This window comes from Salmo salar, chromosome ssa12 (assembly GCF_905237065.1).
Source record: "Salmo salar chromosome ssa12, Ssal_v3.1, whole genome shotgun sequence".
Classification (NCBI taxonomy): domain Eukaryota; kingdom Metazoa; phylum Chordata; class Actinopteri; order Salmoniformes; family Salmonidae; genus Salmo; species Salmo salar.
Genome location: NC_059453.1, coordinates 3,141,978 through 3,156,801, shown reverse-complemented (window position 1 = coordinate 3,156,801; position 14,824 = coordinate 3,141,978). Strand labels below are relative to the sequence as shown.

General features: G+C 41.7%; 1 protein-coding gene across 1 annotated transcript; it reads right to left on the bottom strand.

Annotated features, from left to right (window-relative positions):
* Positions 1-6,124: 6,124 nt before the first annotated feature.
* LOC123725371 (zinc finger protein 664-like) lies at positions 6,125-11,513 on the bottom strand. Its single transcript, XM_045690494.1, has 2 exons — positions 11,319-11,513; positions 6,125-7,568 (listed from the first exon to the last, which is right to left on the bottom strand). Exons 1-2 carry the CDS (start codon positions 11,500-11,502, stop codon positions 6,505-6,507), a joined length of 1,248 nt encoding a protein of 415 aa, XP_045546450.1. The 5' UTR covers positions 11,503-11,513; the 3' UTR covers positions 6,125-6,504.
* Positions 11,514-14,824: the final 3,311 nt, after the last annotated feature.

Here is a 14,824-nt window from a genome sequence, read left to right as displayed (position 1 = left end):
ACCATCCCCATCCACCAGTAGATTTATTATAATGGAGTTGATAGTGACAACCATCCACCAGTAGATTTATTATAATGGAGTTGATAGTGACAACCATCCACCAGTAGATTTATTATAATGGAGTTGATAGTGACAAACATCCCCATCCACCAGTAGATTTATTATAATGGAGTTGATAGTGACAACCATCCCCATCCACCAGTAGATGTATTATAATGGAGTTGATAGTGACAACCATCCACCAGTAGATTTATTATAATGGAGTTGATAGTGACAAACACCCCATCCACCAGTAGATTTATTATAATGGAGTTGATAGTGACAACCATCCCCATCCACCAGTAGATTTATTATAATGGAGTTGATAGTGACAACCATCCACCAGTAGATTTATTATAATGGAGTTGATAGTGACAACCATCCCCATCCACCAGTAGATTTATTATAATGGAGTTGATAGTGACAACCATCCACCAGTAGATTTATTATAATGGAGTTGATAGTGACAACCATCCACCAGTAGATTTATTATAATGGAGTTGATAGTGACAAAATCCATCCACCAGTAGATTTATTATAATGGAGTTGATAGTGACAACCATCCCCATCCACCAGTAGATTTATTATAATGGAGTTGATAGTGACAACCATCCCCATCCACCAGTAGATTTATTATAATGGAGTTGATAGTGACAACCATCCCCATCCACCAGTAGATTTATTATAATGGAGTTGATAGTGACAAACATCCCCATCCACCAGTAGATTTATTATAATGGAGTTGATAGTGACAACCATCCCCATCCACCAGTAGATTTATTATAATGGAGTTGATAGTGACAACCATCCCCATCCACCAGTAGATGTATTATAATGGAGTTGATAGTGACAACCCCATCCACCAGTAGATTTATTATAATGGAGTTGATAGTGACAAACATCCCCATCCACCAGTAGATTTATTATAATGGAGTTGATAGTGACAAACCCCATCCACCAGTAGATTTATTATAATGGAGTTGATAGTGACAACCCATCCACCAGTAGATTTATTATAATGGAGTTGATAGTGACAACCATCCACCAGTAGATTTATTATAATGGAGTTGATAGTGACAAACATCCCCATCCACCAGTAGATTTATTATAATGGAGTTGATAGTGACAACCATCCCCATCCACCAGTAGATTTATTATAATGGAGTTGATAGTGACAAACCCATCCACCAGTAGATTTATTATAATGGAGTTGATAGTGACAACCATCCACCAGTAGATTTATTATAATGGAGTTGATAGTGACAAATCCCATCCACCAGTAGATTTATTATAATGGAGTTGATAGTGACAAACATCCCCATCCACCAGTAGATTTATTATAATGGAGTTGATAGTGACAACATCCCCATCCACCAGTAGATGTATTATAATGGAGTTGATAGTGACAACCATCCCCATCCACCAGTAGATTTATTATAATGGAGTTGATAGTGACAACCATCCACCAGTAGATTTATTATAATGGAGTTGTTAGTGACAAATCCCCATCCACCAGTAGATTTATTATAATGGAGTTGATAGTGACAACCATCCCCATCCACCAGTAGATTTATTATAATGGAGTTGATAGTGACAACCATCCCCATCCACCAGTAGATTTATTATAATGGAGTTGATAGTGACAACCATCCACCAGTAGATTTATTATAATGGAGTTGATAGTGACAACCATCCACCAGTAGATTTATTATAATGGAGTTGATAGTGACAAACATCCCCATCCACCAGTAGATTTATTATAATGGAGTTGATAGTGACAACCATCCCCATCCACCAGTAGATTTATTATAATGGAGTTGATAGTGACAACCATCCACCAGTAGATGTATTATAATGGAGTTGATAGTGACAAACATCCCCATCCACCAGTAGATTTATTATAATGGAGTTGATAGTGACAACCATCCCCATCCACCAGTAGATTTATTATAATGGAGTTGATAGTGACAACCATCCACCAGTAGATTTATTATAATGGAGTTGATAGTGACAAACATCCCCATCCACCAGTAGATTTATTATAATGGAGTTGATAGTGACAACCATCCACCAGTAGATTTATTATAATGGAGTTGATAGTGACAACCATCCACCAGTAGATTTATTATAATGGAGTTGATAGTGACAAAACCCCATCCACCAGTAGATTTATTATAATGGAGTTGATAGTGACAAACATCCCCATCCACCAGTAGATTTATTATAATGGAGTTGATAGTGACAACCATCCACCAGTAGATTTATTATAATGGAGTTGATAGTGACAAACCCATCCACCAGTAGATTTATTATAATGGAGTTGATAGTGACAACCATCCCCATCCACCAGTAGATTTATTATAATGGAGTTGATAGTGACAACCACCCCATCCACCAGTAGATTTATTATAATGGAGTTGATAGTGACAACATCCCCATCCACCAGTAGATTTATTATAATGGAGTTGATAGTGACAACCATCCCCATCCACCAGTAGATTTATTATAATGGAGTAGATAGTGACAACCATCCACCAGTAGATTTATTATAATAGAGTTGATAGTGACAAACATCCCCATCCACCAGTAGATTTATTATAATGGAGTTGATAGTGACAACCATCCCCATCCACCAGTAGATTTATTATAATGGAGTTGATAGTGACAACCATCCCCATCCCCCAGTAGATGTATTATAATGGAGTTGATAGTGACAACCATCCACCAGTAGATTTATTATAATGAAGTTGATAGTGACAAACACCCCATCCACCAGTAGATTTATTATAATGGAGTTGATAGTGACAACCATCCCCATCCACCAGTAGATTTATTATAATGGAGTTGATAGTGACAACCATCCACCAGTAGATTTATTATAATGGAGTTGATAGTGACAACCATCCACCAGTAGATTTATTATAATGGAGTTGATAGTGACAAACATCCCCATCCACCAGTAGATTTATTATAATGGAGTTGATAGTGACAACCATCCCCATCCACCAGTAGATTTATTATAATGGAGTTGATAGTGACAAACCCCATCCACCAGTAGATGTATTATAATGGAGTTGATAGTGACAAACATCCCATCCACCAGTAGATTTATTATAATGGAGTTGATAGTGACAAACCCCATCCACCAGTAGATTTATTATAATGGAGTTGATAGTGACAACCATCCACCAGTAGATGTATTATAATGGAGTTGATAGTGACAACATCCCCATCCACCAGTAGATTTATTATAATGGAGTTGATAGTGACAACCATCCACCAGTAGATTTATTATAATGGAGTTGATAGTGACAAACATCCCCATCCACCAGTAGATTTATTATAATGGAGTTGATAGTGACAACCATCCACCAGTAGATTTATTATAATGGAGTTGATAGTGACAACCATCCACCAGTAGATGTATTATAATGGAGTTGATAGTGACAACCATCCACCAGTAGATTTATTATAATGGAGTTGATAGTGACAAACATCCCCATCCACCAGTAGATGTATTATAATGGAGTTGATAGTGACAACCATCCCCATCCACCAGTAGATTTATTATAATGGAGTTGATAGTGACAACCATCCACCCCAGTAGATGTATTATAATGGAGTTGATAGTGACAACCATCCACCAGTAGATTTATTATAATGGAGTTGATAGTGACAAACATCCCCATCCACCAGTAGATTTATTATAATGGAGTTGATAGTGACAACCATCCCCATCCACCAGTAGATTTATTATAATGGAGTTGATAGTGACAACCATCCACCAGTAGATTTATTATAATGGAGTTGATAGTGACAACCATCTCCACCAGTAGATTTATTATAATGGAGTAGATAGTGACAACCATCCACCAGTAGATTTATTATAATGGAGTTGATAGTGACAAACATCCATCCACCAGTAGATTTATTATAATGGAGTTGATAGTGACAAACCATCCACCAGTAGATTTATTATAATGGAGTTGATATTGACAAACATCCCCATCCACCAGTAGATTTATTATAATGGAGTTGATAGTGACAACCATCCCCATCCACCAGTAGATTTATTATAATGGAGTTGATAGTGACAACCATCCCCATCCACCAGTAGATTTATTATAATGGAGTTGATAGTGACAACCATCCACCAGTAGATTTATTATAATGGGGTTGATAGTGACAACCATCCACCAGTAGATTTATTATAATGGGGTTGATAGTGACAACCATCCACCAGTAGATTTATTATAATGTGGTTGATAGTGACAACCATCCACCAGTAGATTTATTATAATGGAGTTGATAGTGACAACCATCCACCAGTAGATTTATTATAATGGAGTTGATAGTGACAACCATCCCCATCCACCAGTAGATTTATTATAATGGAGTTGATAGTGACAACCATCCCCCAGTAGATGTATTATAATGGAGTTGATTGTGACAAACATCCCCATCCACCAGTATATTTATTATAATGGAGTTGATAGTGACAACCATCCCCATCCACCAGTAGATTTATTATAATGGGGTTGATAGTGACAACCATCCCCATCCCCCAGTAGATGTATTATAATGGAGTTGATAGTGACAACCATCCACCATTAGATTTATTATAATGGAGTTGATAGTGACAACCATCCCCATCCACCAGTAGATTTATTATAATGGAGTTGATAGTGACAACCATCCACCAGTAGATGTATTATAATGGAGTTGATAGTGACAACCATCCACCAGTAGATGTATTATAATAGGGTTGATAGTGACAACCATCCACCAGTAGATTTATTATAATGGAGTTGATAGTGACAAACATCCCCATCCACCAGTAGATGTATTATAATGGAGTTGATAGTGACAACCATCCCCATCCACCAGTAGATGTATTATAATGGAGTTGATAGTGACAACCATCCCCATCCACCAGTAGATGTATTATAATGGAGTTGATAGTGACAACCATCCCCATCCACCAGTAGATGTATTATAATGGAGTTGATAGTGACAACCATCCCCATCCACCAGTAGATTTATTATAATGGAGTTGATAGTGACAACCATCCACCAGTAGATTTATTATAATGGAGTTGATAGTGACAACCATCCACCAGTAGATTTATTATAATGGAGTTGATAGTGACAACCATCCACCAGTAGATTTATTATAATGGAGTTGATAGTGACAACCCCATCCACCAGTAGATTTATTATAATGGAGTTGATAGTGACAACCATCCACCAGTAGATTTATTATAATGGGGTTGATAGTGACAACCATCCACCAGTTGATTTATTATAATGGAGTTGATAGTGACAAACATCCCCATCCACCAGTATATTTATTATAATGGAGTTGATAGTGACAACCATCCCCATCCACCTGTAGATTTATTATAATGGAGTTGATAGTGACAACCATCCACCAGTAGATTTATTATAATGGAGTTGATAGTGACAAACATCCACCAGTAGATTTATTATAATGGAGTTGATAGTGACAACCATCCCCATCCACCAGTAGATTTATTATAATGGAGTTGATAGTGACAACCATCCCCATCCACCAGTAGATTTATTATAATGGAGTTGATAGTGACAACCATCCCCATCCACCAGTAGATTTATTATAATGGAGTTGATAGTGACAACCATCCACCAGTAGATTTATTATAATGGAGTTGATAGTGACAACCATCCACCAGTAGATTTATTATAATGGAGTTGATAGTGACAAACATCCACCAGTAGATTTATTATAATGGAGTTGATAGTGACAACCATCCCCATCCACCAGTAGATTTATTATAATGGAGTTGATAGTGACAAACATCCCCATCCACCAGTAGATTTATTATAATGGAGTTGATAGTGACAACCATCCCCATCCACCAGTAGATTTATTATAATGGAGTTGATAGTGACAACCATCCACCAGTAGATTTATTATAATGGAGTTGATAGTGACAACCATCCACCAGTAGATTTATTATAATGGAGTTGATAGTGACAACCATCCACGAGTTGATTTATTATAATGGAGTTGATAGTGACAAACATCCCCATCCACCAGTAGATTTATTATAATGGAGTTGATAGTGACAACCATCCCCATCCACCAGTAGATTTATTATAATGGAGTTTATAGTGACAACCATCCACCAGTAGATGTATTATAATGGAGTTGATAGTGACAACCATCGCCCTAAATGTTATAGTTGCCATTCTAAATGTTACAGCTTCTAGGATCTCCAACACTTGATATTTATTGTCTGATTTGATCATGTGACATTAGAGCTTAATGGGGAAACAAGTTGAACCATCTATCCAGCAACATCAACAGTTATCACAAAGAGATCATTCCACACTCTGTGTTCTACTACCCAGGTCTGGTGTTGGAGATCATTCTACACTCTGTGTTCTACTACCCAGGTCTGGTGTTGGAGATCATTCCACACTCTATGGATCTCCTGCATGTATTTTCTGATGTTTAATCAGGTATCTTGAATCAGAGTATCTTTTTTCACACTGATCACAGCCATAAGGTTTCTCTCCTGTGTGTGTTCTCTGGTGTGATATCAAGTTGCCTGATGTAGTAAAACCTTTCCCACATACAGCACAGCCATAAGGTTTCTCTCCTGTGTGGATTCGCTTGTGGCGTATTAAAGTCCCAATAAAAGTGAAACTCTTCCCACAGTCGGAGCAGTGGTGAGGCCTCTCTCGAGTGTGTGTTAGCTTGTGTATAGTCAGGCTTCCTGACTGAGTGAATTTCTTCCCACATTGATCACAGCTATAAGGTTTCTCTCCAGTGTGAGTTCTCTGGTGTGAAGCCAGAGTACCGATTTGAGTGAATTTCTTCCCACACTGATCACAGACATACGGCTTGGCACGCGTGTGCGTTCTCTGGTGTGATTTTAAATGTTCTGACCTAACAAAACATTTGCCACAGTCAGAGCAGAGGAAAGGTCTTTCTCCAGTGTGGATACGCCGGTGTACAGTCAGAGATGCTGACGTAACACAATAATTCCCACACACGTCACAGTTATAAGGCTTCTCTCCTGAACATTTTCTCTGGTGTTGTTTTAGACTGCTCGATGAAACAAATCTCTTCCCACGGTTGGAGCAGTGGTATGGCTCTCTGGAATGCGTGTGGTTGTGTGTTCTCTGGTGTAAAATCAGTTCACTCGAGGTGGTGAAGGTCATTCCACATGCATCACAGCAATAGATTCTCTCTCCAGTGTGAATTCCTTGCTGATATTGTAATGACTGTGATGTTGAAAAACTCTTCCCACAGTCAGAAAAGAGGTGAGGTTTATTTCCTGTGTTTACTCGCTGGTGTATTTTAAGTTCCGATAAAGATTTGCAAAGTTTCCCACAATCAGAGCAGCAGTGAGATTTCTTTCCTGTGGGTCTCTGCTGGTGTTTCTGGAGGTTTCCTGATGTGGAGAGACTCTTCTCTGCCTCGTCAGCATCACGATGTTGTTGAGGCTCTCCGGAGGATCCAAGATAGTCACGTCTCTCTCCTGTGTGAACGACAAAGTCAGACAGTCGCTGTAATTTGTCATTGTCATGAATGTTTAAAACGCTTTTAACAAAAATGTCTTCTAACATTAATAAGAAGGTGAAGTGAACAACAGTCGTTTTTTTTGTCTTCATTTTTCATGCATTAGTAATGTCGATGATTTTATTCTTACAATAAAGTTATTATTATTATATAGAGGGAGAGAGGGGACTGTATTATTATTATATAGAGGGAGAGAGGGGACTGTATTATTATTATATAGAGGGAGAGAGGGGACTGTATTATTATTATATAGAGGGAGAGAGGGGACTGTATTATTATTATTATATAGAGGGAGAGAGGGGACTGTATTATTATTATATAGAGGGAGAGAGGGGACTGTATTATTATTATTATATAGAGGGAGAGAGGGGACTGTATTATTATTATATAGAGGGAGAGAGGGGACTGTATTATTATTATTATATAGAGGGAGAGAGGGGACTGTATTATTATTATATAGAGGGAGAGAGGGGACTGTATTATTATTATATAGAGGGAGAGAGGGGACTGTATTATTATTATTATATAGAGGGAGAGAGGGGACTGTATTATTATTATATAGAGGGAGAGAGGGGACTGTATTATTATTATTATTATATAGAGGGAGAGAGGGGACTGTATTATTATTATTATATAGAGGGAGAGAGGGGACTGTATTATTATATAGAGGGAGAGAGGGGACTGTATTATTATTATATAGAGGGAGAGAGGGGACTGTATTATTATTATATAGAGGGAGAGAGGGGACTGTATTATTATTATACAGAGGGAGAGAGGGGACTGTATTATTATATAGAGGGAGAGATGGGACTGTATTATTATATAGAGGGAGAGAGGGGACTGTATTATTATATAGAGGGGACTGTATTATAATACAACAGACAGAAACACTGTAAATACGAATCAATAAATCATCACATAATTAAAGGGCCAATCCAGGATTGGGACAAAAAAAAAAAATTTTGAAATGAATACTATACAGTGCATTCGGAAAAGTATTCAGACTTTTCCCACCTTTTGTTACGTTACAGCCTTTTTTCTAAAATGGATTAAATTGGAATTTTACCACAGGTGGACTCCAATCAAGTTGTAGAAACATCAAGGATGATCAATGGAAACAGGATGCACCTGAGCTCAATTTCAAGTCTCATAGCAAAGGGACTGAATACTTACGTAAATAAATGTAAATAAGGTATGTTTTCTTTCTGAAAACCTGGTTTTGCTTTGTCATTATGGGGTATTGTGACGTCATTATGGGGTATTTAGTGTAGATTGATGATTTATCAATTTTAGAATAAGGCTGAAACGTAACTAAACGTTGGATCAGAATACTTTCCGAATGCCAATGTATATACTGTAGGTCTGTCTATTAAACCTCTAGGCGCTAGGGGGCAGTATTTTCACGGCCGGATGAAAAACTTACCCAATTTAAACAGGTTACTACTCCGGCCCAGAAAATAGAATATGCATATTATTAGTAGATTTGGATAGAAAACACTCTGAAGTTTCTAAAACTGTTTGAATGGTGTCTCTAAATATAACAGAACTCATATGGCAGGCAAAAACCTGAGAAAAAATACAAGCAGGAAATGAAAATTTTGTGGCTGTACTATTTTCAAGTCATTGGTAATAAATTACACAGTGACAAAGGATTCATTTTGCACTTCCTATGTCTTCCACTAGATGTCAACAATCTTTATAAAGTCGTTTGAAGCGTCTATGATGAACAGAGACCGAATGAGAATGAAGGGAAGTTGACGTCCCTGGGAGGTCGTCACTTCATTATTGCGCGCACATGCGCGTTCATGTGAGGCGAGACATTTTTCAAAACTTGTTTCAAGACACAGGAGAGGTCGGGTTGAAATATTACTGATGTTTCACGTTAAAAATGTACCAAAAGATTGATGGTAAACAACGTTTGACATGTTTGAACGAACGTAAATAGATTTTTTTTTTTACTTTTCGTCATGACTTTTCCCTCCCATTTTGAGTAGCCCACCGAATGCGCTAACAACACGGAACAGCATGGAGTTATTTGGACATAAATTATGAACTTTGTCGAAAGAAACAACATTTGTTGTGGACCTGGGATTCCTGAAAGTGCCTTCTGATGAAGATTATTAAAAGTAAGGAAATATTGCTAATGTTATTCATGGTTTTAGATGATTCCAACATAGCGGCTAGCTGTATAGCCTAGTGTATTTTTCTGACCAGAGTACTCAGATTATTGCAAAGTATGCTTTCCCAGTAAAGTTATTTTGAAATCTGTCAATTCTTTGAATAACAGTTTAATACTTTAACCACGTTTTATAATGAGTATTTTTTTTGTAAATTCACTGGCAGTTTTGGGGGAGACACATTTTCTCAAAGACACACGCCGATGTAGAATGCTGTTTTTGGATATAAATATGAACTTGATAGAACAAAAATGCATGTATTGTCTAACATAATGTCCTAGGAGTGTCATCTGATGAAGATTGTCAAAGGTTAGTGCATAATTTTAGCTGTTTTTCTGCTTTTGGTGACGCCTGTCCTTGAATTGAAAATGGATGTGTGTACTTTTTTGGCTATGTACTCTCCTAACATAATCTAACTTTATGCTTTCGCCGTAAAGCCTCTTTGAAAATCGGACAATGTGGTTCTATTAAGGAGATGTTTATCTTTTAAATGGTGTAAAATAGTTGATTGTTTGAGAAATTGAAATTATTAGATTTTTGATGTTTTGAATTTCCCGCCTTGCTAGCAATCCCGTCAGTGGGATTAGGTTACCCTCGATCCCCAACAGGTTATTAATAAAAGGGACCAATGAGAGACACTGGGATCAACATTTCAGTCTGTCTATTAATAAAGGGACTAATGAGAGACACTGGGATCTACATTTCAGTCCGTCTATTAACCAAGGGACCAATGAGAGACACTGGGATCTACATTTCAGTCCGTCTATTAATAATAAAGGGACCAATGAGAGACACTGGGATCAACGTTTCAGTCTGTCTATTAATAAAGGGACCAATGAGAGACACTGGGATCAACGTTTCAGTCTGTCTATTAATAAAGGGACCAATGAGTTTGAAACCAAAAACTATTTTATGCAGTTAGGAACAAGATGAAGGAAAAAGGAAAACTGCACACCGCTCTTGATAGTATCACTGATCTTTAATAAGCTTTACGTATCGGCCTCACGGACTCATCAGAGCTTTACGTATCGGCCTCACGGCCTTCGTCAGAGCTTTACCTATCGGCCTCACGGCCTTCGTCGGAGCTTTACGTATCGGCCTCACGGCCTTCGTCAGAGCTTTACCTATCGGCCTCACGGCCTTCATCAAAGATCGGCTATGAAAAAGCCAACTGACACTCTTGTGTTACTGACTTGTTGCACCCTCGACAACTACTATGATTATTATAATTTGACAAATCTGGTGATTTATGAACATTTGAACATCTAGGCCATGTGCTGTTATAATCTCCACCCGGCACAGCCAGAAGAGGACTGGCCACCCCTCATAGCCTGGTTCCTCTCTAGGTTTCTTCCTAGGTTTTGGCCTTTGTAGGGAGTTTTTCCTAGCCACCGTGCTTCTACACCTGCATTGCTTGCTGTTTGGGGTTTTAGGCTGGGTTTCTGTACAGCACTTTGAGATATCAGCTGATGTAAGAAGGGCTATATAAATAAATTAGATTTGATTTAAATAAGACATATTACAGAACTTACTTTGATGTGTCAAATCTCCCTCTTCCTCCTCTTCTCCTCCTCCTCCTCTTCCTCTTGTAGTTCCACTCAGCCTCAGTGTTTTCCTGCAGTCCACCAGCCTCACAGACACCCTCTTCAGACCCAGCAGTAAGGTGATACCAGAAAAGGTACGACCCGGGGACTCTGAGAGGGTGGAGGGGGGCATGCTAGCGTTGTCCTGGTAACCATAAAGAGGGAAACACAGACACATATCACTACGGATTCTATCATTCACTGTCCTTAAGAACTTTACAGAAACCCGGCCTAGAGAGACCACGCTGTATGCTAGACCAGACACTCACTGTTGTTCTTAAGAACCGCTGTACCAACTAGACCAGGCCAAGCTGTACCAATTAGACCAGACCGAGCTGGACCAATTAGACCAGACCGAGCTGGACAAATTAGACCAGACCGAGCTGTACCAACTAGACCAGACCGAGCTGTACCAACTAGACCAGACCGAGCTGGACCATCTAGACCAGACCGAGCTGTACCAACTAGACCAGACCCGAGCTGTACCAACTAGACCAGACCGAGCTGTACCAACTAGACCAGACCGAGCTGTACCAACTAGACTAGACCGAGCTGGACCATCTAGACCAGACCGAGCTGTACCAACTAGACCAGACCGAGCGGTACCAACTAGACCAGACCGAGCTGTACCAACTAGACCAGACCGAGCTGTACCAACTAGACCAGACCGAGCTGTACCAACTAGACCCGAGCTGGACCAACTAGACCAGACCGAGCTGTACATACTAGACCAGACCGAGCTGTACCAACTACACCAGGCCGAGCTGGAACAACTAGACCAAGCTGTAGCAACTAGACCAGACCGAGCTGTACCAACTAGAACAGCCCGAGCTGTACCAACTAGACCAGACCGAGCTGTAGCAACTAGACCAGACCGAGCTGCACCAACTAGACCAGACCGAGCTGTACCAACTAGACCAGACCGAGCTGTAGCAACCAGACCAGACCGAGCTGTACCAACTAGACCAGCCCGAGCTGTACCAACTAGACCAGCCCGAGCTGTACCAACTAGACCAGACCGAGCTGCACCAACTAGACCAGACCGAGCTGTAGCAACTAGACCAGACCGAGCTGTACCAACTAGACCAGACCGAGCTGTACCAACTAGACCAGACCGAGCTGAACCAACTAGACCAGACCCGAGCTGGACCAACTAGACCCAGACCGAGCTGAACCAACTAGACCAGAACCGAGCAACTAGACCAGACCGAGCTGTACCAACTAGACCACACCGAGCTGTACCAACTAGACCAGACCGAGCTGTACCAACTAGACCAGACCGAGCTGTAGCAACTAGACCAGACCCGAGCTGGACCAACTAGACCCAGACCGAGCTGAACCAACTAGACCAGACCCGAGCAACTAGACCAGACCGAGCTGTACCAACTAGACCAGACCGAGCTGTACCAACTAGACCAGACCGAGCTGTACCAACTAGACCAGACCGAGCTGTACCAACTAGACCAGACCAAGCTGTAGCAACTAGACCAGACCGAGCTGAACCAACTAGACCGAGCTGTAGCAACTAGACCAGACCGAGCTGAACCAACTAGACCAGACCGAGCTGTACCAACTAGACCAGACCGAGCTGTACCAACTAGACCAGACCCGAGCTGTACCAACTAGACCAGACCGAGCTGTACCAACTAGACCAGACCGAGCTGTAGCAACTAGACCAGACCGAGCTGGACCAACTAGACCAGCCCGAGCTGAACCAACTAGACCGAGCTGTAGCAACTAGACCAGACCGAGCTGCACCAACTAGACCAGCCCGAGCTGGACCAACTAGACCAGACCGAGCTGTAGCAACTAGACCAGACCGAGCTGTACCAACTAGACCAGACAGAGCTGTAGCAACTAGACCAGACAGAGCTGTAGCAACTAGACCAGACCGAGCTGTAGCAACTAGACCAGACCGAGCTGTAGCAACTAGACCAGACCGAGCTGTACCAACTAGACCAGACCGAGCTGTACCAACTAGACCAAGCTGTAGCAACTAGACCAGACCGAGCTGTACCAACTAGACCAGACCGAGCTGTAGCAACTAGACCAGACCGAGCTGTACCAACTAGACCAGACCGAGCTGTAGCAACTAGACCGAGCTGTACCAACTAGACCAGACCGAGCTGTAGCAACTAGACCAGACCGAGCTGTAGCAACTAGACCAGACCGAGCTGTAGCAACTAGACCAGACCGAGCTGTAGCAACTAGACCAGACCGAGCTGCACCAACTAGACCAGACCGAGCTGTACCAACTAGACCAGACCGAGCTGTAGCAACCAGACCAGACCGAGCTGTAGCAACTAGACCAGACCGAGCTGTAGCAACTAGACCAGACCGAGCTGGACCAACTAGACCAGACCGAGCTGTACCAACTAGACCAGCCCGAGCTGTACCAACTAGACCAGCCCGAGCTGTACCAACTAGACCAGCCCGAGCTGTAGCAACTAGACCAGACCGAGCTGTAGCAACTAGACCAGACCGAGCTGTAGCAACTAGACCAGACCGAGCTGTAGCGACTAGACCAGACCGAGCTGTAGCAACTAGACCAGACCAAGCTGTACCAAGTAGACCCAGACCGAGCTGAACCAACTAGACTAGACCCGAGCAACTAGACCAGACCGAGCTGTACCAACTAGACCAGACCGAGCTGTACCAACTAGACCAGACCGAGCTGTACCAACTAGACCAGACCGAGCTGTAGCAACTAGACCAGACCCGAGCTGGACCAACTAGACCCAGACCGAGCTGAACCAACTAGACCAGACCCGAGCAACTAGACCAGACCGAGCTGTACCAACTAGACCAGACCGAGCTGTACCAACTAGACCAGACCGACCTGTAGCAACTAGACCAGACCGAGCTGTAGCAACGAGACCAGAACGAGCTGAACCAACTAGACCGAGCTGTAGCAACTAGACCAGACCAAGCTGAACCAACTAGACCAGACCGAGCTGTACCAACTAGACCAGACCGAGGTGTACCAACTAGACCAGACCGAGCTGTAGCAACTAGACCAGACCGAGCTGAACCAACTAGACCAGACCGAGCTGTACCAACTAGACCAGACCGAGCTGTACCAACTAGACCAGACAGAGCTGTACCAACTAGACCAGACCGAGCTGTACCAACTAGACCAGACCGAGCTGTACCAACTAGACCAGACCGAGCTGTAGCAACTAGACCAGACCGAGCTGGACCAACTAGACCAGCCCGAGCTGAACCAACTAGACCGAGCTGTAGCAACTAGACCAGACTGAGCTGCACCAACTAGACCAGCCCGAGCTGTAGCAACTAGACCAGACCGAGCTGTACTAACTAGACCAGACAGAGCTGTACCAACTAGACCAGACAGAGCTGTACCAACTAGACCAGACCGAGCTGTAGCAACTAGACCAGACCGTGCTGTAGCAACTAGACCAGACCGAGCTGTACCAACTAGACCAGACCGAGCT

Excerpts from the sequence above, each read along its gene's own strand:
- LOC123725371 (XM_045690494.1), bottom strand. The coding sequence starts at position 11,502 with ATGCCCCCCTCCACCCTCTCAGAGTCCCCGGGTCGTACCTTTTCTGGT. Across the intron at positions 7,569-11,318 it reads GGGAGATTTGACACATCAAA|GAGAGAGACGTGACTATCTT; the intron begins GTAAGTTCTGTA and ends TCGTTCACACAG.